This window comes from Euphorbia lathyris, chromosome 9, assembly GCF_963576675.1.
Source record: "Euphorbia lathyris chromosome 9, ddEupLath1.1, whole genome shotgun sequence".
Taxonomy (NCBI): Eukaryota; Viridiplantae; Streptophyta; class Magnoliopsida; order Malpighiales; family Euphorbiaceae; genus Euphorbia; species Euphorbia lathyris.
The window spans coordinates 58,815,769-58,839,055 of NC_088918.1; the positions used below are offsets into that span (position 1 = coordinate 58,815,769).

At 34.5% G+C, this 23,287-nt stretch overlaps 2 protein-coding genes and 1 non-coding gene across 3 annotated transcripts; 1 reads left to right on the top strand and 2 right to left on the bottom strand.

Moving 5' to 3' along the window:
* The first annotated feature begins 491 nt into the window (after positions 1-491).
* Positions 492-2,547, top strand: LOC136206546 (organelle RRM domain-containing protein 2, mitochondrial-like). Its single transcript, XM_065997637.1, has 4 exons — positions 492-720; positions 821-889; positions 1,860-1,966; positions 2,120-2,547. The coding sequence occupies exons 1-4, from the start codon at positions 549-551 to the stop codon at positions 2,222-2,224; spliced, it is 453 nt and encodes a 150-aa protein (XP_065853709.1). The 5' UTR covers positions 492-548; the 3' UTR covers positions 2,225-2,547.
* Positions 2,548-10,847: 8,300 nt separating this feature from the next.
* On the bottom strand, positions 10,848-11,118 carry LOC136205370 (dolichyl-diphosphooligosaccharide--protein glycosyltransferase subunit 4A-like). Its single transcript, XM_065995924.1, has one exon. The coding sequence runs from the start codon at positions 11,116-11,118 to the stop codon at positions 11,005-11,007; it is 114 nt and encodes a 37-aa protein (XP_065851996.1). The 3' UTR covers positions 10,848-11,004.
* A 10,102-nt stretch (positions 11,119-21,220) lies between these two features.
* TRNAH-GUG (transfer RNA histidin (anticodon GUG)) lies at positions 21,221-21,292 on the bottom strand. The gene has a single exon. It is a non-coding gene; the product is annotated as a tRNA-His (tRNA).
* Positions 21,293-23,287: the final 1,995 nt, after the last annotated feature.

Consider the following 23,287-nt stretch of genomic DNA (forward strand, 5'->3'; position numbering starts at 1 on the left):
AAAAAATTCACGGTGAAATCTGAAATCTCCTGTTATTTGAACATATTTTTTTTATGTTGGTTGCTCTACTTGTAACAACTCTTCATGCTAGTGTACTAGGCTATTAAAACACCACCAAAAGTGAATAATGTTATTACATAATTCACAAAGAGTTTTACAGGTGAAAAAGTAGTAATTAATCCCCTTTATTTTTTTTTACGTGTTAGCTCCAGTCCGGCGTGTCGTATTAATTTGTTTGACTTTTCCAAAACACGAATAATACACTTTCCTCATACAGTTTATCTCTTTAAAATCGAGAGATTAGTGGACTATATTTTAAACAAATTGAAGGTAATATGAGAATATTCTAAACAACTCAATGAGAATATGGGAAAGTTTAAAGAGAATCAGACTTTTTGAATAAGTTGAGCAGCGTATTAAACCTTTCATTTATGTTTATAAAACCCTCATTAAAACGACGCCGGAGAGCATTTGAAGATACAGCTTTACACATGTTAAAACCTAGACAGGGTTTAAGAAGTAACTCTTATGTTTCCGGGTGATGAGAAATGGCGATGAGGGCTGGGTTAACGAGGCAATTGCGATGTTTATCGACGTCATTTTTCACTTCAAAATCTCTAACTCCACTTTCTTCTCAATTTACAACTGATGCTACTGCTACTGCTACTCCTACTGCGGCTAACGATGAACCAGCACCATCCACGACCCTTTTCGTCGCCGGTAATTCTTAGATTCCTCATCTCTATCTTCCAGCTATTTTTATCTCTATTTCTAATTCAATTTTATTTGGTGTTGATTCTGGTTGCATTTGTTCTTATAGGGCTTAACAAAAAAACATCATCAGAGCAACTTCATAAGGCCTTCTCAAAATTCGGTGAACTTGAGCAAGGTGATCTCTTTTATATCTCTCATATCCCATTTTAATTTGAGATTTCGATTTCGATTTCTGCTTCATAAATTAGGACAAATCAATTGCTGACTTGTTTGAAACCATATAATTTGATTTCTGCTTATAGCTCATAATCTGTATTCCTATTGATCCGCTTTATGATTTGTTTTGATTCAAAACATAGAAGGGAAGAGCTAGCTATTAACTACTATTGCCTGAACATGTTTGACTTGAAAGAGCCGTTTTACATTTTTTTTTTTTTTCGAAATCTTGTAGAAGATGATCTAGACAATATTAGAGATTTACTAAACATGTGATTACCATTGTTCCACTTCTGAAAATACATTGCATCCTAGGAAAGGAGTTTCTACTTTCTAATTTGTTTAAATTACAGAAATGTGATCCGAAACGTTTCATATAAGTTTCTAGAGAGTTTCGGTTTTTGAAATGTTTTTGAAATGCTTTAAAATAAAGGGTTCCATGCAACATAGGTTCAAAAATTATTTAGCATCTTGTCTCTTCTGTGACATAAAATTGATACAGAAAGGAATCATACTTAAAGTGAGGAATGGTTCTTATCAGGCTGCTGTGACTGTGAGATGATATACATGTGATTTCAATTGCTTTACAGCCCCAGGCTTTTTGTCTCCTGACGCAACATTAAGAAAAGGATAATTTGTTAATTCTTGCAGTTCTCCATATCTGGTTGCCTTTTCAATACAGAAATTATTAGGGTCCAATTTCCTATCTTCTGAGTTGTTGCAACTATAAATGCCATCTCCTTTAATTTTCAAAAATATTCATACTGTATGAGTATATACTGTTTAGTCTGAAGAACAATGTATTAACTTTATATGACATTGGAAGGAAAATATCAGCATCAATTGTGGACTTGAGAAAGGACACAATCATATGAGGTTATTTTCTATTTGCCAATACTTAGTTAAATATCAATTTTTGTCCTTTTCAGTACGAGTAGTGACGGATCATGACTCAGCACAATCGAGGGGCTTTGGTTTTGTCACATATGCCACTTTAGATGATTCAGCTAAAGGATTACAAGGAATGGATACACAGGTTTGTTTACTTTCAGATTGGCATATTCCTTTGCTTCAAGAAAATAGGCTACTGTGTTAACTCCTGAAGTTTGACACGGTCCTGAGCTTTTTTTCATGAAACATTTTGGGATTGAACGAAAGATTGATTTGATAATTATTGATGGTAAAGCAGGAACTTGATGGGTGGACTATTTTTGTCCAATATGCACGACCCAAAACTCCGCCTAGGCAATTGCCATTTGGACGAGCTGATCATAGAATGCAGTATTCATACTGATCAGATTTCTGGAGGTTGAAGCTGATTGTTACTTAAAAGCATAACAACCAGCAAAAGTTGAAAACTTTAGATGACTGGAAGCTTCAGTGTTCTTACTCTGACAAATCCAAATCAAGTGAAATTTTGTAGAATATTTTGATTTTACAGCAATAACAAAATGTAGATTCAGTTGTATAAGTAACTATTTCAGTTTGTGTGCTCCCTCGTTGAGGGCTAGATTAGTTATACTAGATTATAAAAAGCACTATTCTTCCTACTGTAGTGTTTTTTGTAAGATCTAACGAATTATATATGCATATTCTCATAAAATCTATTTAATTATAGAGGAACTGTGTATTTTAGTTAGCATTGAGGAAGCGAATTCAATTTGGGTCCTTAAAGGTTTGTAACAACAAATTTAGTTCCTTTAGGTGCCCAAAATGATGTACCATTTCTAAATGCATGTGATTCCATAGTATGACTATTATGGCAGCAATGAAAATGTGAGGATTTTGATTTCATAAAGAATTTTTAAGTAATTTATGGACCCATTATAAGTGATTTAATACATAATTATACATCTCTAAAATTATGGATTTTTATGGTTTGGCACTTTGAAATTATAATTGGATTTACTAAGCATTTAAATTTGCCAATTTTAGATCCCGAGATCCTTAGTATAAAATGTGTTTAAGTTAAAGTTTAAGTAGAGTGCCATATCAACTTTAAAATCTATTAAATTGGGGAAAATATTTCAACACCAGGTATGGGCTAACACCTCCCACCGATGGTGCAATCTGAACAGGGTGTTTCCAACACTTGGAGTTAAAAATAAAATCTCTTAAAATTGATCAAGTGTTTAGGTGTGACAAGTCTAAATTGAAATTTAAAATGCCAAACAATAAAAAGTGATAAGTTTAAATGCTTATTTATATTAAATCTAATTTTGAACATCACTGTCAGGTATTAATCTGATTGAGAGAATTTTTAGAATAGAATTAGGAAGAGAAAGAGAGAATAGAAGATAGGCACAAAAAGAGAGAAGGAAAGGGGAAGGAAAAAAGAAGGAAATTTCCTATTACTTGATTGATACCCTTTCCTTACAAATGCATGAGCTAAATATAGGCAATAGTACTGCTGAGGTCACAACAGGTACCAATCTTACCAGCATTAACAAACAAAAGGCAATAATAATGACAAATAACAAATAAAACTGAGTAACTATTTAAAGGAAAATATCTAATTAGGTCCTCCACCTTTTCTGCGTTGATACGTGACAAAACCTCTCCATTGAGAACATTCTTGTCCCCAAGAATGCATGAAGTCAGGAAACTGTTTGAGCAACATGGCCTGATCTCCCCAAGTAGCGTCCAAGGCGGAGAGACCAGCCCATTGAATCAAGAACTGAGGCACGGCCTGATCCCCAATTATAGCATTTCTAGAATTCAACACTTTGAGTGGCCAAACATCTACTGCTCCATCTTCAAGAGGTGGTAAGGTAGTGAGGACAGGGGACTGAGGACTGACCTTCCTTTTGAGTAAGGACACATAGAAGACTGGGTGTGCTCTGCAATTGGAGGGAAGTTGTAGTTTGTAAGCTACCTTTCCAACTTTAGATAGGATTAGAAAAGGCCCATAGAACTTATCAGAGAGCTTCCAAGAAGAGCGATGAGCAATGGAGGTTTGTCTGTAGGGCTGAAGTTTGAGATAAACCCAGTCTCCAACCTTGAATTCCCTGTCTGACTTGTGTTGGTCAGCAAACTGTTTCATTCGATTTTGAGCTTGAAGTAGACATTCCTTAAGGGAGGCATTCATGCTTGCTCTAGCTTGTAGAATATCATCTACTGCTGCTACATCTGTAGATGTTGTAGGTAGAACTGGAAGAGTAGGTACCACCCCATAGAGAGCTTGGAAGGGGCTCATTTTGAGAGCACTGTGGAAGCTGGAATTGTACCAATATTCAGCTAGTCCCAACCATTTAGACCATTGCTTAAGTTTCAAAAAACACATACTCCTCAAATATCCTTCAAGGCATTGATTCAACCTCTCTGTTTGTCCATCGGACTGAGGGTGATAAGCATAACTAAAGAGCAACTTAGTGCCTAACAGTTGCATTAATTCTTTCCAAAAAATACCTGTGAAGATTGTCTCTATCACTGACTATGGTTCGAGGCATGCCATGCAATTTGAAGATGTTGTCTAAAAAGACTTTAGCCACCACTCTTGCTGAATAGGGATGAGTAAGAGGTAAGAAATGAGATGTTTTGGTGAATCTATCAATCACCACCAAGATTGAGTCATAGCCCCCAGACTTAGTGTTGGTCCTATGTGATTAGTTCCAAGGGGGGTGGGGGTTAGGAACTAATATAACTTTTTCGAATTTAATTAAGCTGACTTAATATATTTTCTTGAGTTTTTTAACTCAGCTTTGGTCAGCACGGCCGATTATAGTGTAAGACAGCTTTAGTCAGATGTTGACTAGAACTGTTTTACGTATGAGTTGGGAATTGACACTATTGTGGTCAGCTTCCAACTCAACACTCTTATCTACTCAGTGTCAGTTTAAACAATTTATATGTTGAGTGAATATGGCAAGCAACACATACAGATATATGTGTATATTGAGAGAGAGTTAGAGATTACTCAGTACGACTTATCCTGGTTCGGCCTCACCGCCTACGTCCAGTCCCCAGAGTCCCTCCGGGCTTTTTAAATCCAATACTGAGCTCTTTAAAGGTAGAGCACAAACCGTTTACAAGGCAGTTGAATATGCAAGAGTATCTTCCTCTATTCGTCTACTCAACTCCTACTAAGTGTTATAACCAAACACCTAGATTTCTCTACCACTAAGCACTCAACATCGAGTACTTAGCACAACACTCTCAATTTTACAATTGATACAAATTGTTCTTTTCGAATGAAGAACACTTTAGATGATTACAGAAAATCAATCTAGCTTTTACATAAGAATAGAAATTTGGTGTAAGATTTCTTTTGGCTTTTGTGTGCTTTGTATGTATACTCTTTTTGTTCTTGTTGTGATCGGCTAATGATCCAAGAATGATCATGTCCTTATATAGTTGAGGTCTGAAGCAGAAATGGTTTGAATCTTTGGATTTGTCCGTTGATCCAAACGGCTCCTTTTTTAGACAAGTTCTGGTCTGCTTCAGTTTTGCAGGCCAATCCTGTCGTCTGAATTTCCACAGTCGTCAGGCTTGTCTTCTTCTTGCAGATTTCGTCTTCTTGTGCCAGTTTGTCTTTTTGTTAATCGAACAGTTGACCCATGCATCTTGAAATTGGCTTTTGCGTAATTCCAAGGTTCTGGATTGGTGCAGACAGTTGTCGGATCTTGTCTTTTAGCAAACGGATCCTTTATGCTGTCCTGAAGATCACTCAGCTTGACTTTAATGACCGTTGTCTTTGATTGTTGTCAATTCAGATACTGAGTTCTCTTTTACTCAGCTACCATGGTCAGCTTCGTTCTGCAAAGCATAGTTCTTAAGAAGACTTTTCTACTTTTGATACTGAGTTCCGTTCCACTCAGCTTCTTGATTTTTAAGCTTCTGTTCTGAAGATGACTTATCTTCTCTCACGCTGAGTTCCACTCTACTCAGCTCATGCTGACTTCGTCATGTCTTACTTTTTATTTCTATTTGTATTTATATTTATACTCAACATTGAACAAACATATTAGTACAATTAAATCAAAGCACTTAAATTTAATTGTCCCTTAATCATGGATTAACTTAAATAATTTTGTCAAATCAAAATCATGTGGAAAGGTGTTTCAACACTTAGGTAGACCTTTTACAAGTCCATGGCAATGTCCCTCCAGGCTGCATCTGGAACTGGCAATGGCTGAAGCAGGCCGGGGTAAGGTGCCAAGTCAGCCTTACAGCGCTGACAAGTGTCACACTCAGTGATCCACCGAGTGACAGTTGAGGCCATTTGAGGCCAATGGAACCCTTGATGCAACCGGACTAAGGTTCCCTTGATGCCTGAATGACCGCCAAGTGGTGAACTGTGACAAACTTGGATGAGCCTTGCTCTTAGGTCAGTAGTAGACCCAACATAGATCCTGTGCTTAAACCTCAAAATGCCCCCTTGATAAGAATAATGGTTAGCAGGTCCTGTTGTACAGCAAATTGTTGTATGAGTTTAATAGCTAACTCATCTTGATTATAGGAAGCCTGAATTTCTTATATCCAAGTTGGCACCACCATAGATGTTGCTAGAAGATGCTCTTCTCCCTGTCGTGAATCTTCATACCTCCTCGAAAGAGCATCAACCACCTTATTTTCCACTCTTTTTTTTGTATTGAATGGAGTATTCCAGCCCTAGTAACTTGGAGATTCCCTTATGTTGAAGGGTGGTGTGTAGTCTTTGTTCCAACAGGTATTTTATGCTCTCTTGATCTGTTTTGATAATGAACTTGTTGCCCTCCAAATATTGCCTCCAAGTTGTCACAGCATAGAGAATAGCCAAGAACTCCCTTTCATATGCTGATAACTTTTGATTTCTTGGGCACAAGGCCTTAGATAGGAAGCATATAAGCCTCTGGTGCTGCATGAGCACCGCCCCGATCCCAGTGCCACTAGCATCACATTCCAATGTGAAGGGGTGATTGAAATCAGGCAAGGCCAACATAGGTGCCTCAGTCATGATCTTCTTCAGCTGATTAAAAGCCTCTGTAGCAGCAGAAGACCAATGAAACTGGTCCTTCTTTAGTAAGTCAGTCAAAGGCCTGCAAATGACTCCATAGTTCTTTATAAACCTCTTGTAGTAGCCTATCAATCATAGGAAGCCTCTGAGGCCCTTAATTGTTTTAGGCAAGGGCCAGTTACTCATTGCAGAGATTTTGGCTGGATCAGTAGACACCCCTTCCTTAGAGATAATGTGGCCCAAATATGAGATGGAGTCTACACCAAAGTCACACTTGGATCCCTTAGCAAATAGTTGATGGTCAGTTAACAATTGGAACACTAATTGCAAGTATTGCACATGGGAATCAAGAGTAGGGCTATAAACTAGGATGTCGTCGAAGAAAACCAGCACAAACTTTCTAAGGTAGGGCTGAAAGATAGAGTTCATGAGAGACTGAAAGGTTGCTGGTGCGTTAGTTAAGCCAAAAGGCATCACCCTGAACTCATAGTGGCCTGAATGGGTTCTGAAAGCTGTTTTATGAATGTCTGCTTCTGCCATTCTTATCTGGTGATAGCCAGCCCTTAGATCAATCTTAGAAAATTTGGAGGCCCCTTGTAGTTCATCAATCAATTCTTGTATAACAGGAATAAGGAACTTATCCTTAACTGTAGCTTTGTTAAGTTCCCTAAAATCCACACAAAAACGCCAGGAGCCATCTTTTTTCTTAACCAATAACACAGGGGAGGCATATGGGCTATTGATGGGTCTGATAACCCCTGAGGAAAGCATTTCCTCCACCAATTTCTCAATTTCATCCTTCTGCTGGTGAGAGTATCGATAAGGTCTGACGTTAACAGGATCACTAGCATTTTGAAGAGGTATGGAGTGATCATGGGCTCTTTTAGGTGGTAAGGTGGTTGGAGGCTGAAATAGGTGTTTGTTCTGTAGTAGTAGTAGTTGTTGTATAGGTTCAGCAACTTGCTGTCTGAATTCACACTACCATCTTCCTCCAGTGTTTCCGTCTTGGTTATCATCACAAATAACCTTGAAGTTATTCCTCGCCACCCCTTTGATACCAGTTTATTCACTGACTTAAGAGACATCATTTTAAGTGTCATCTCCTCCACCATTCCTTTCAGAGCCACTTGTTTTCCATCCTTATGAACTAACAGCAGGTTATTAGCAAAGTCAAATGTCACCGGAGTGTGACTTCTCATCCAATCTGACCCTAAAATCAAGTCATAATCTCCTAACTCCAAAACTCTCAAATTAAAGCTGAACTTAGTATTTTGCATAGTCCAATTGCAATCGTTACATTTAGCAGTAATAAACAATTGTCTACCATCAGCTATTGTGACGGTTGCTGGTTTGATTTGAACTAGAGGTAATTTAGTCTCAATAGCTAATGTGGAATCCACAAAACTATGAGTACTCCCACTATCAATGAGTATCATAATGGGTTTGCGGTTCAGAGTACCTTTCAACTTCATTGTAGTGTCAGTCATGCCTCCATTGAGGGCATTGATGGATACTGTGATAGCTTCTTCAGCTCCTGTTGCATCCTCATGCAGTGTCTCCATGTTATTCTCCATTTCTACTTCTTCTACCTCTTCATCTGCAGAGATTGCCAACAATTTCTTCTTGGTGCACTGGTGACCTGGGAAGTATCTATCTCCACATGACCAGTAAGCTCCAGGGACTCGTTTGACAGGATTAGAAGATTTGAATTCAGGTTTGGTAGTAGTAATAGGGTTGGTAGGAGTGGTAAAGGTTTTGGAGGTGTTAGGAGTCCAAGGTTTGGTATTAGGCATGGGGGATCTGAAGGTGGGTTTTGGCTTCACCATTTCCACAAGATCCTTGAGATGATCTTCTTGTAACTTAGCCTGTGTAATGGCATCATATATATTGCTGGGTTTATGTGTTTTGACTGCAGATCTGATCTCAGACTTAAGTCCTGCAATGAAACTATCAGTATAGAAGGACTCCTTGATCTCAGGATGAGTTTTCTCCATTCTCAGCTTGAGCTCTTCAAACTTATCCTGGTAAGCTCCCACTGTTGATTCCTGTCCCAGCTTGGTGAGTTGCTCCACCACATTTGTAATAGATGTGCCTTGAAACCGCTTACTAACTTCTTCAGTGAATTCTTCCCAGGTAACTTCAGGGTGAAGTGGAGTCCAATTTTTGAACCACTTCTCAGCTCTGCCATGCATATAGAGCCCTGCAAGCTCTACCTTCTTCTCTATGGCAACATCAAAGAGCTAAAAGTACTTAGTGCATTTACTTACCCAGTTTTCAACCTCGGTTCCATCAAAGGAGGGTAGTTCACAGTTGGGTAACATTTTGTGAAAGACAGTGCTCCTTGGAGCTCCAAGATCTGCATTGAACAATGTGTTTTTGGGTAAAAGTGGCTCTAGAACGATAGATCCGCTTGGTCCGCTTCCCAGCAAGCCTTTGGTTGGGTTAGGAGCATTTTGGGGAGCCTTGTAGGGGGTATGAATGGAATCGTAGCTTTGGGTAGGTGTTTGGTTATTTTCAGGGTTCTGGTTGTTTGGTTGTATGAACTTTGAGAGGGTAGTGAGAGTTTTTTGAAACATTACTTCCATGGATTGTTGTGAATCAATCTGCTCTTTTCTGAGCTTGGATTGCTCCAGGTAAAATTCATCCATCCGTCTTTGTTGATGCTTCTGCACCTCTTGCATACTGCACAACTGTTCTGCAGTTGCTTCTGCACGATCATGAAACTAGGTAGTCAGGGCCTTGAGCTGAGCTTCTAGAGTTTCCATGGCGTTTTTTGCTTTTCGGGCTGCTGCACGAGTTCGTTTAGCAGACAAATGTCAAGTATTAATCTGACTAAGAGAATTTTTAGAATAGAATTAGGAAGAGAAAGAGAGAATAGAAGATAGGCACAGAAAGAGAGAAGGAAAAGGGAAGGAAAAGAGAAGGAAATTTCCTATTGATACCCTTTCCTTACAAATGCATGAGCTAAATATAGGCAATAGTACTGCTGAGGTCACAACAGGTACCAATCTTACAGCTGTACATACCACAGCTGTAACATTACTAATAGTTTCTAGGTACTAAATAACCACCAGCACTAACAAACAAAAGGCAATAATAATGACAAATAACAAATAAAACTGAATAACTATTTAAAGGAAAATATCTAATTAGGTCCTCCAGCTTTTCTGCGTTGATACGTGACAATCACACTTAAATTTAAAGTTTTACTTACCAACAGTGACTCACACTTATCATTTTCAAGGCATTGTGCTTTCATTTGTAATTGTCTCATTTTCTGTTGTGGGCTATGAAACTCAATTGTATTTGGGTTTTAATAGGGAGCACCTGGTCGCTCCACACAGATCACACCACCACGTGTCGCAAATGCTGATGCGGATGACACATGGTGTGATCCCTATGGGATCTTTCCGGTGCTCTCTATAAAATCCCATTGTATCATCCTCACCCATTGAGAATTCTTTTAGAATTCTTTTTTATTTTAAATGCTTATATTCTCCTGTAGGTTCTCATTCTACGAATTGCGCAACTTTTATTAGTATTGGATGCAAAATCAAGAGTATTCCATATATCCTTTTTGCATTGAAGCATGAAGATATTTGAGCATAAACATCATTATTTATACCATTTCTCAGAATATGCACAACTTTGATATTCATTGAAAACATATATCTAACATGTCAAGTACACTCACCTCTTAAGCTTTTCATAGGAGGTTTCACATTCCAATGTCTAAAACCTACAACTTTCCACAATTCTATATCATGAGCCTCTAAGAAATATTTTCATACATATTTTACAAATTTGAAAGTTAAAGTAGATCTAACCATTTGGATCACTCTCATATGGTAACATTTTGGGTAGTAGAGTGAGGCTTTGATACTACTTATAGGTCCCAACTAAACAGATTAGCTTGTCTAGCAGACTAACACTGCCATACAAAACACAAATATCTGGAGTTGTTCACAAGCAGAGTAGGATGTAACAACAAACATAACATTTATATCAAAACGGTAGGACAAAATTGCATTCAATATGCAACCAGCAGTTTTAACATGATCAAGTTGTATCCATGATGAAACATCTCAGTCTACATAGGCATGTTTATTGGAAACAAAATAACAAAAAACCAACAAAACTTAGTTTCCTTCATATTTAGGATCAGCCACCACATAATGATAAGCTATTACCAATGCGAATATAAAGATGCCGAGAAAATTGGCAAAAAATCCCAGGTCTTGATCGTCAAACATCTGCAAATTCACCCACAAAAACAGCAAATTAACCAATTATTCAACACATCAGAAATTTAACCAGAGGAACACCATCTATAAGAATAGAATAAGAAGAATTGGTTTCAGATAATATAATTTCAGGTGATTCAAACTTCAGAATTAGAAAGCACATTTCCAGAATAGAAGACAAGCAAACATATTTTAACTGAGATACAAATTTACATCTCCTAGTCAAATTAACAAAATTAGTACCAACGTATGAACTATTCCAAAGCACATCAATAAATTACTACGTTATATGGATACCTTGAATTCGAAGAGTTTCCACGTTTCAGATGGAAACCAAAACTTTACATTAAGAAAACTAGAAACTCGTTTATTACAATACAATGTGTTTTTAGTAGGGGTGGGCACGGTTTGGGTAACCAATCCATGAGTTAATAGAATTAACCGAACCGAAACTATCGGTTTTTTAAACCATGTGTTTTTAGCGCGTCTCGGCTAAGGCTCCAGCCTTAGCGCCTCTGGAGCCCAAAGGCGGGCGCAGTCAGTCAGTCGCGTGCCTTAGTGCACCTTAAGCCAGGCACGCCTCGGCTACCTTAGGGTATTTTTAGGGTTGAGGGTTTTAGGGTTTTAGGGTTTTGAGGGTATTTTAGGGGTTTTTAAGTTCAGAAAATAAAAGAAAAGCAAAGACAGACAAAGCAGCAAACATTTTGCTCTCTTCCCTCCATTAGCGGTGCTTCCATCTATCAGGGTTGATGATGATTATGGTTCTGATGAAGATTATGAAGGAAGACTAGGAAGTTAAAGATTACTTGTTTTCTAGAGTCAAGACTATTAGTGTTTTCTTTAGTTTTAACTTTTAAGTCGGAACTATGAGTTTACGATTATGCCTTAGTAGTTAACTAGAACTTAACTCATGCATTCTATGGTTTTATTGTTGGTATTTGACTATTTGTGATTATTTGTGACTAGTATTATGAATTTATGATTTTTATTTTTTTTGTGCGCCTTGAGTCGCTTGGGAGCGCGCCTTGCGCCAAGGCTCCAGGACCCCCTTGCGCCTTTAATAACTATGGGTCTAAATTTTATATATAATTAAGATTAAAAGTAGGATACAATTTGTTATTAGAATCTTATTTAGCAACTTCAGTTTTTGAATTAAATACTTTTTTTGTATGGTGCTATAATTTCCTAAACCAATATCTAGAATTCAAATCCTAACAATTCAACTTAGTGTATATCTATGCATTTCCTAAAATTGTTTGTTATTAATTAATCAATTTCCTGATCATTTAGTGTATATCTATGCATTTATATGTATGCCCAAACATCTATCATTGATCTTGAACAAAGGAACCATACAGGGAGAAATCCTGCTGGGAAACATTAACAAAAAGAGAGCCAACATAAAAAGTGTCAATATTACACTCTCAAATCCATAAAAAAAAAAAAAAAAAACAATAAAAACCAATAAGCAGTAAGAACAAGCCATAAAAACCAATACGATTCCACTCTCAAATCCACCCAAATAGTCAGGTAACAGGAAAACTGAATCTGTGACCAAATAATCTAAAGACAGACTCATCTGCAAATTTAAATACCCATCTTTAATCAGTTTCTGCAAATTTAAATACCCATCTTCAATCAGTTTTCACATCGCTTCGAAAAGAAAGAAGATTCGGCAAAGAAAAGATTGGAAGTCAAAAGAGTTGAAATCATAGCCATGCCAACAAGGGAGCATAAAGGTCTAATTACCTTAATCAACGCCGGCGGTGCGAGAAAGAAAGCTGGTGCGAGATCGGAAGCGATGAGAGGTTGGCTTGCCAATGGCGGCTGGCTTCTTGTTCTTCTTAGTTTTTAGATTTTAGGTTGCCTTCTTCGACAGAAACATAGAAATTTGAAGGCTTAATACATCACTTACCCTTCAACTTAGTCTAAAAAAAAAAAAAATTGATTTGCCTCACAACTTTCTAAGTGTTCGGATAGTCCTTAAACTTGCATAAAATATTTAATTAGCCTCTTAAACTTATGTAAAATGTAATCAATAAATCATTCAGTTCAGCTGCAGAAAAAAAGTAAGATGCATGCTAAAGATATGTTACACATATCTTAGAATATTATTATATAATTCACATAATAGATTAAAAAGAAAGTTTTTCCTTACTCAATTATAAAACTTGTATTTTCTAATATTAGAACTGTATATCTCAATTTTGATCGTTTTACTTTTTCTGAGATGCGTGTAATACATCTTTCGTATTTAACTTACTTTTTTTATAACTGAGTAATTAATTTATTACATTTTACGTAAGTTTAGGGAGTTAACTAAACATTTTATACAAGTTGAAAGAATTATTGGAACACTTTAAAAGTTCATGGAGTCAAATAACTTTTTGGACAAATTCAGGGTACAAATGATGTATTAAGTGTAAGTATAAGTATGAATTATTTGTATTTTGTACTTTGTATATTAGGTATAATATAAATTATAATGGTATAGTATAAAATATATATTAATTTTTTTAAATACATATATTTTAAACGGTTCGGTTAACCGCAAAGCGTGGTTTTGGAACACCCCATTCTGAAACCAAAACTAGACTATTTTTTTAACCCTAAACAAAAACCATTAGTTCGATTAACCACTTTTTCCGATTGGAATTACCGGTTTTGATTCGGTTATCTTTTTTTTTCCACCCCTAGTTTTTAGGAAACTACATTTTATCAAATCTTCTAATCAGTTTATGATTAGATCATAATGAATTCTTTTTTCCTTTCCAATTATATAATCTTACACGTAACTTTTATTGTTTTCTATATACAAATAAACTCAAAATTTATAAATATATCCCTATATTTTTTTTAGTACTATACATGTTTCCCCACGTTTACATTTCCTATTCATATCAGTTTCCATTTTTATGCCATAGATATAAGATCAATGATACATTAATTTCATCAAAGTATAAGAGTCAGAAACTGAATTGTTGTCATTATTTCAAATAAATTAGATTAGCACTAGCATATCACTACAATCTAAAACAATGACACATCAAACAAACTCCTCCTATAAGCTAATCTCCCAGCCTGCCCATTATCTATAGAGAAGGAAACTGTTGATTAGAACTATCATCGTTTCCATTTTATTTAATCAATGTATACTGATTTTTACATTATCTTAAAGAGATATAATCTAGATTCTAATAGTGGAAGTTAATAATTAAATAGTTGTTTAAATAGCCTATAATTCACGTAATTGAAATCATAATATCAAAACAAACTGATATCAAGATTTAGCCAGCGATTCAACGAAATCAAACTACTATAATTTTCGTTTTTCAAAGTGTCCTTTCAACTTCACACGATGAGGATTTAAAATAGGATAAATATCATTTGTCTCTTGTAGTTCATCTTGCTCATCAATCATTCTATCTTCCATTCCTTCATCATTTTTAGACATGTTCAATTTATCCAACGCAACTTCTGCATCCCTATAAATCTTATGCAACTCATCTTGAACAATTGTTCTTGTAACTTCATTGGTTTGACTCTTCGAAATTGTATCATAAGCAAAACAAATCGCGTTGTTATGATAAACAATCTCAATATCATCATTGCTATTTTGAGTAAATTCACTTTTCATCCATCTTTTTTTTGTTTCTTTACTCCATCTACGTAAAATATATTTCTCCGGAATAGCATCAAAGTTTTTAACAATCAGAATTTTCAAGATATGACGACAAAGTAAGCCACTAGATTCAGACTTTTTACAAGAACAACTTATATCTGCAGTGAACATATTTAATCTAACATGACGAACTTTTGAATTCTCCTCTCCTTTCACTTGAAAAACACAAACATTGTCAAGACAAGATACTTCTAACCACATCAATCCAATGGAGTACTTGAACTCATCATCAAATAACTTAAAAAATTTGTGGGTATAAACATTTGTAGCATGATTTAGAATCCCACTATTTTAAATATATAAAGGAGGTTTTCCATAATTACACTGAAAATCTTCTTCAGCCTCAGTAGAACGCCATCCTCCAACCATTTTTTCAAATGCAATTAAAAATCGGGTTAATGAAGTAGTTCTATTTGCCAATCATCCCAAAACGCTATTAGTACTTTCACTCCTTCGGGTTGATAAAATACCAGCAAAAAAAAACATCTTTAGACAAGGCCATGCCCCACTTATTCCGTAGACCATATAACTTTTGCAACCATATATGTTCTTTAAGATCAAATTTATCTAGCATCTTTTCCCATGTATCTTGAAACTCACTTTTTGATTCACAACCATACAAACATTTCTTGAAGAATTTTTGGAATTCAGGATCTGAATTTAAACCACCTAAGTGAGATGGAAAATGTTTCGCCATATGCCATAAACATAAACGATGACAAGTATCAGGAAAAACAATTTCGATTGCATTAGCCATTGCCTGATCTTGATCAGTAAATATAGTCTTTGGTGTTTTCCCTCCCATGCAGTTCAAAAATGATTTGAAAAGCCAAACAAAGGAATCAATTGTTTCATCAAGTAGAAAGGCACACCCAAGCATAATGTTTTGACTATGATTCAAACCAATAAATGGAGCACATATTAAGTTATACTTATTCGTTCGGTAGGTTGTGTCAAAAATAACTACATCTCCGAAAAAATCATAATCAACAACTAATTTTCCATCTCTCCAAAAAAAATTAGTCAATCTATTTTCTTGATCGACTTGAACATCATAGGAAAACATCGAGTCCTTAACTTCTTGCTTTTTAAAATAATTAATCAAACTTTGTGCATCTCCAGCTTCAATTATCATCATCTTTTGCTTATTGACAAAGTTATAGCAATCTCTCTTAATAAATCCAACATTCTCATTTCCCCTTACCTCTCCTGACATATAAGCAAAAACATCATTTGTCCTTATACCAGCATTCACCATTGAACTAATAACATTAAATTTTGGTGCCGTTATTGATCTATTAGATCTTAATAAATATGCTTTAGAAGGTGAAGCAAACTCATGATTATGGTCAGCAAAAAAGTGACTAACAATCCATAAACCACCCTCAATTGTAAATCTAATCATTGCTTTACAATCACTTTTTGTTTCGAATTTGCTACGCTGACCTTTTGATGAAGAGTCACTTTCAATTTTTAAACCGGCTTTAGAACACCTGAATTCCTTTTGATGAATTTCTTGTGTGGTTGATTTCCCAATAGCATATCTATTTTTCGAGCGTCTCACACTAAAACTCTTCCTAATAGCATATTCATTATACAAATTATATGCCTCGTTTTCATTATTAACCACCATTCCCATCAAATTGTCATTGTCAACGTGATTTCGATTAATGTATGCACTATCTTCAATATGTTTTTTCTAGGCTTAATAGGCACCCAACCCCTTAAACTTGTAACTTTTTTTCACATGGCCCCCTCAATTTAGGGGACAACCTCTCAATCCCCTCAACTCTCCAAAAACATCACATACAACCCCTTACACCACTATGTTCGGTCAAAATATTGACCCGTGTAGAAAACGTGCTCAACTGTTGACCACACCAATGCCACATGTCATTTTTTAATTAAATTTTTCCATATTCGTGCGAGGTGCTGTCACTATTTGTCATCGCAGCCTTATCGAGGTGTTGAGGTTGGCGATAGTGGTCGTCGAGGTGAAATGTATCCAAAGTGATTGTTACAAAAATCTCACGTGGCATTGGTGTGGTTAACAGTCAAACGCGTTTTTTACACGGGTCAATATTTTGACCGAACATAATGGTGTAAGGGGTTGTATGTGATGTTTTTGGAGAGTTGAGAGGGTTGAGAGGTTGTCCCCTAAATTGAGGGGGCCAGGTGAAAAAAAGTTACAAGTTTAGGGATTGGGTACCTATTAAGCCTTTTTTCTATGATATCAATGTCTTCTGGATAATCAACTAAAAAAATAAAATATTTTAATTTATTAAGTCATTTAAATAGTTATTTAGCAAATATTTAAAAAATTATGACAATTCAAAAGGTAAAACTTACTTGGACCTTGGTTACTTGGACTTTGATTTTGATTGTCTGTACCTTTAGCCACCATAGTTAGAAAAGACAAGCTCTTTCAGTTTTTGGAAATCCTGAATACAAATTATACACGTGAAAATCTAACAACCAAAAACAAGTAAATAATTTTTCCAATTCTTTCTAACAGATCAAATGAAACTCTACCAAATAATGGGAAAAAACACAAATTTGGATTGGAGAGAGCTCGAATCAAATTAAAATAAGCTTTATATGTAAAAATTAAAATAAGATTTATATGTAAAAATTATATGACTAATGGAAATATTAAATCTTCAAGTTAATATGATCAATTTAGTCTAATATATAGTGGAGCTTCTAGGTGTGTGTGCGCTTTGTGTCTAGCAAAAGATGGAGACAAAGTAAATAAGTACTCACATGTGATCTGACTAGTTGAATTTGTTTCAGGATCTCAATATCCATGCTTATTGCTTTTTTTAGCTATATCATTCTTATTGCTAGTTATGCAATAAATGATGTCAATGAAAATAACCAAAAGTACATTATTATTTTCACAGCTCCCACTAGTTTACCAACTGGAAAATGAACCACCTCAAAGTTCAAGTTCATATGAGATATCAAACTTTTAAGTTATATCAATTATTAAAAAAAGAGAAATTGAACCTTTCTTTTTTTTCCTACTCATTCTTATTTGGAAAGCTGTATATATTTTGAGAGAAAATCAAAAGTTGTAGGAAAAACAAGAACACCTTTTGAGTCTTGTTGAACTATTGGTGTTTACTACCAAAATTTCTAATTAGCTTCGTCTAACAACCAACTATAATTTCAAACTAAGATACTAAACTCATCACACCCCTACCCTTCAACTTAATCCAAAACTAATTAATTAAAGGTAATAAAAACTTACATTAGAGAAACTTTCTTTCCCAATATAGCACCTGTGACAAGAAGCCAATCAAAGCATAAAGCATATTATTACAAAATTGAAAACTTGAAACAATATACTTTGACATAATTTCTAATGAAGCAAGTTACAAAAAGCAATCAATAATTGAAAGAAAACAACCAAATATCTTACTCCCTATCTTTTTTAAAGACCTGTAAACAGGTTCTTTGATCATTAAAAGATCTTCCAGATTTTGATATTATCATTTGCCAAGAAAGGCTTGGGCTACTACCTCGAGAGAATTTGTTCAAACGAAGAAAACAACTCAATGAAATTTGAAACCTTAGTCATTGTAAAAACTTTGCGGCTTCCAGGTTTAAGTAGACCCTATCACTTTCACTTTCAGTTGTATGGCCTAAAATGGAAATGATTGCAGCAGATTTTTTACAACGCAAATCATAAACTAAAACTGGTGAATCCTAAACTAATTTGAATCACAAACCATAGCTTTTAAAAACCAAATCAAAGAAAATCAAAACAGGTGTGAGAAGAGAAAGCAAACCTGAAGCAACAGAGATTTGAGGAAACGATTGCAGCAGCAAATCATTAGGAATAAATTATTTTTCACGAATAAATTGTTTTACAACGCATCAAAAACTAAAACTGGTGAATCTTAAACTAATTTGAATCACAACCCATAGTTTTTAAAAACCAAATCAAAGAAAATCAAAACAGATGTGAGAAGAGAAAGCAAACCTGGAAGCAGTATAGATTTAAAGAAACGATTGCAGCAGCAGGCAGAAGAAGAACACTGCTAAACCGACAGAAGGAGAGGGTATGAAAACAGTGTTGAACGTCGGAAGAACTTGATCGGTGTGGAGAACTGTTTGCGGTGAAAAGCTTTTAGGGATTTCCCTAATTTAGGATTTCATTAATTAATTAGATTCTGATATAATTGACAGGTAGATTAAGTAAAGACATGTGTTAGCAAATGTATGGGGGGGTCTTTATATTAGGTGGAAGACCCAGAGGCTTATATAAATTTTCCAAAAGAAAGGGTTGGTTTGTAAAAAGTACATTTTTTTTTGTATTTTTTGCAAATCTATATAATCTAAAATAATGAACATCAAAACAAATTCCTCCAATAAGCTTATCTCCGAGTCTGCCCATTATCTACATAGAAGGAAATTGTTGATTATAACCATCCTCATTTCCATTTTATTTAATCAATTTATACTGATTTTTACATTATCTTAAATAAATGTAATCTTTATTTAATCTAGATCCCAACAATGGAAGTTAATAACTAAATAGTTGTTTAAATACCCTATAATTCACGTAATTGAAATCATAATATCAAAACTGTAACATCCCTAAAACCCTAACATATACATCTTCCCACATTCATATATGTTTTCATGATTGAATACATACATTTTAGATTCATCGCATTGTCATTAGAAGTTTCATATGCATAATGCGATTACCGTGCGATTAGTAGACGATTAGTGTATCGTTAAGACGTAACGATTGGTTAATTGAGTTAGGACTTAAATGAATGAATAAATGAATTCATATGTCCTAAATTGATTAAGTTACACTACATGTGATCCAAGTGAGGGGGTTACAAAAACAAACTGATATCAAGATTTAATCAGCGATTCAACGAAATCAAACTACTATAATTTTCGATAATCAAAATGAAGCAAAAAAATTAATACCAACACACGAATTATTCTAAAGCACGTCAACAAATCATTGTGTTACATGGATACCTTGATTTCGAAGAGTTTTGACGTTTCAGATGAAACTAAAACTTTACATTTCAGGTCACACTTCTATAATTTAAGAAAACTGGAAACTCATTCCTTGCAATGCAACGTGTTTTTAGGAGACGACATTTTATCAAATCTTCTAATCGGTTTATGATTGGATCAGTCACATGTATTGAATCCATAATTTTTCATGGATCGTCCTCTTCAAGTTTTCAAAATGAATTCTCTTTTCTTTTCTTATTATGTAAACTTACATGTAACTTTTATTATTTTTTATATAAAAGTAATTCCAAAATTTATAAATATATCCCTATATTTTTTAATACTTACATGTTTCCCCTGCATATACATTTCCTATATATTGTTTACAACTATGCTTTCCTTGTATCTCTTCCCATTTCAGTATCAATTTCCATTTCTGTGCTATAGATGAATTATAAGATCAATGAAACATTGATTTCATCACAATACAACAGTCAGAAACTGAATTGTTGTCATTATTTCAAGTAAATTGCAATCATGGTGACTACTTCGTTTTCTTGATAGCCATAATTAGGTTAGCACTAGCAAATCTCTACAATCTAAAATAAGGGTAAATTGCATATGTGGTATACAACATTTGTCCTATTTCACACTTTGGTGTACAACTTTCAATTTTGCATATAAAAGTGTATAACCTTTTTGTGATCTCCTACTAAAGTGTACAAACCGGTAATTGTGCATGGTTAATGCGTCATGTCAGCAAATTGACCTCCTAAAAAGTCCAAAGTTGACCTGTTAACGTGTCATGTCAGCAATTTTGACTTTTTTGGAGGTCAAATTGCTGACGCGACACGTTGACCGATCATAATTACCGGCTATATACTTCAGTGGGAGGTCACCAAAAGGTTGTACACTTTTGTGTGCAAAATTAAAGGATGTACACCAAAGTCTGAACTTGGACAAATATTATAACCACGTATGTAATTTACCTTCTAAAACAATAACATCAAAACAAATTCCTCTTATAAACTGATCTCCTAGCCTGTCTATTATCTACAAAAAAAAGGAAATTGTTGACTATAATTATCCTCGTTTCTATTTTATTTAATCAATGTATATTGATTATTACATTATCTTAAAGAAATGTAATATAGATCTTAACAATGGAAGTTAATAACTAAATAGTTGTTTAAATAGCCTATAATTCACGTAATTGAAATCATGATATCAAAACACACTGATATGAAGATTTAATCAACGATTGAACGAAATCAAACTACTGTAATTTTCGACAATCAAAATGAAGCAAAAAATGAACAGAATTAAAGATCTAGAAATCTATGTTCTTTCCATTTATAATATATTGAGAAGATGAAAATCTTACTGTAGTGTGTAGAGGAAAACGGCTAGCAATTTTTTCCAAAAAATACAAAACTTTTTTGTGGCTGCTGGGATTCGAGCCCAGGTCTCCACAGCCACAACGTGGAATTCTTACCACTAAACTACAGCCACAAGGATGTTTAAAAGGTACTGATATAATAATTTATCTCAACAATATTTCATTTTTTTTATATAAATTTGCATCATGTTGCCCAATGTCCTACCCATTTGAGGTGTCCACCAACCAGTGAACGGAGATTAGTCTAGATATGGACATGGCTTAACGTTACCCTCCAAGATTACCTTGTGGTTTGACAAAAAAAAAGAGTCCAAATTTGGCTTATTTTCGGAGAAGTGTATCTTTATCCTCGACGTATAAAATTATAAAATTTTACCTCTAAGTACTATCAAATTAACTTATATTTGACATAAAATTTGAACGAACTGATTTGAGCGTTATTTGAACATCATATTAGGCCTTTCAAAGTGTCGATAAATTGAAGGAATTTTGTAAATTTTGACATGTTATTTGCCATTATGTTAATAATGTAGTAAATGATTTACACAACTTTTTTTTTGTGATTAAGTTATATGTATCTGACTTAACTTTTGGTATCTTACAAGGCTTTCGTACTTATGTTAAGAAAACACTAAATATTTTAGATATAATCGATTTTTGGAATGTCTGATATAATTATTAAATAACAGGTCAAATATCAATAGTGGTTAATAAGTCTGTTCAATTTTTTGTGTGGTAGATGCAAAATTAATCTTGCTTGCAAATATTAGAAGTAAAATTTTATCATTTCGTACCTTAAGGATAAATTTGCACTTCTGAAAAAACGATAGAAGCAAATTTAAACTTTATTTCTATTTTAAACTAATTTTAGGTTTCTGTATCACACGAGTTTTTTAATGAATATTTTTTATTATTAATAATGTATTGTAATATATAATTTAATCAAATAGATAAATCATTCGGTCAATATTATTAAAACTTCTTTAAAAAATTAGATTTTGAATACAGTTTTTATTTTATTTTGCTCATCACAAAAAAGAATTTTTAGTCTTTTTGCTTATAACTCTTGAAGCTGCCTTATACATTTAGTCATCTCTAAAAACTAGTCGATGGAGATATAATTCAATATAAGAAAATGATTGTTTTTTCCTTATATTTATTTCCATGGCAAAAAAAAACAAGAGATATTGTTTCCGTTGAAATCTGAGTGGCTTTTTTTTTGTTTTCGAAAGAGTCAAAGTAAGTGTTGGGGGTAAATGTAATTTTTACATTTTTACCATAGGTTATAATTATAACCTAAGTTTACTAATTTTTACATTTATTCGTATTCAAACCATAGGTTATAATTATAATCTATAGTTTGCCATTTTTATCATTTTTGATGTAAAAAATAAAGGAAATAAGAGAAAAATAAAAGAAATACAAAATAAAGGAAATAAAAATATAAAAGAAAAAAGAAATAGTCAAAAGAAGAGAAGAAAGTGGATTAGTGGGTGACAAAGTAGTGGGTTAGTGGGTGACAAAGTGGAAAATGTCACTAAACTAACTTACTTAATGCAGGAAATCCGAAATAGGCCATTGATCACTTTTGATTAATTTTTTGGACAAGCTAAACGTTTAAGAACTTCAGAAGTGAGCTTCGATCCAGAAAATATACGTCCCCAGCTTTCTGGATCCATCTTCAGCAGCACCATAGGACGAACACAGAGAGAGCAGGAATTTTACGAAGTCAGCTGCAGAAACACAAGCAATTTCGGGTCAACTTACACAAGCCAAGTTGAGGTCTAAAAATAAGGAAGCACTACTCCATTTTGTGCTTAGTGGAGTCATGGCATGAGTAGTGGGTAAGTGGGTGTTTAGTGGGTGCAAATTCATCCTATAAATAACCTTTCTTCTTCTTCATTCACCCCCCCCCCCCCAATAATCAATACAAAAACCAATAGCAATACCAAAATAATCAATCCAATACAACAATACACAACACATATCAATACAATTATCAAATATATTCAGCCTATTCATATATTTCTAGCCAAATTCGGTCCCAATTCGGTCCATATTCATCACTAAACACAATTCTCAAGCTTCCGAGCCAATTTCAATCATTA

What these genes read in the sequence shown, in the direction of transcription:
- LOC136206546 (XM_065997637.1), top strand. Translation starts at nt 549, where the DNA reads ATGGCGATGAGGGCTGGGTTAACGAGGCAATTGCGATGTTTATCGACG. An exon ending in CACGACCCTTTTCGTCGCCG is followed by an intron (nt 721 to 820) that starts GTAATTCTTAGA and finishes TTGTTCTTATAG; the next exon opens with GGCTTAACAAAAAAACATCA. An exon ending in TACAAGGAATGGATACACAG is followed by an intron (nt 1,967 to 2,119) that starts GTTTGTTTACTT and finishes ATGGTAAAGCAG; the next exon opens with GAACTTGATGGGTGGACTAT.
- LOC136205370 (XM_065995924.1), bottom strand. Translation starts at nt 11,118, where the DNA reads ATGTTTGACGATCAAGACCTGGGATTTTTTGCCAATTTTCTCGGCATC.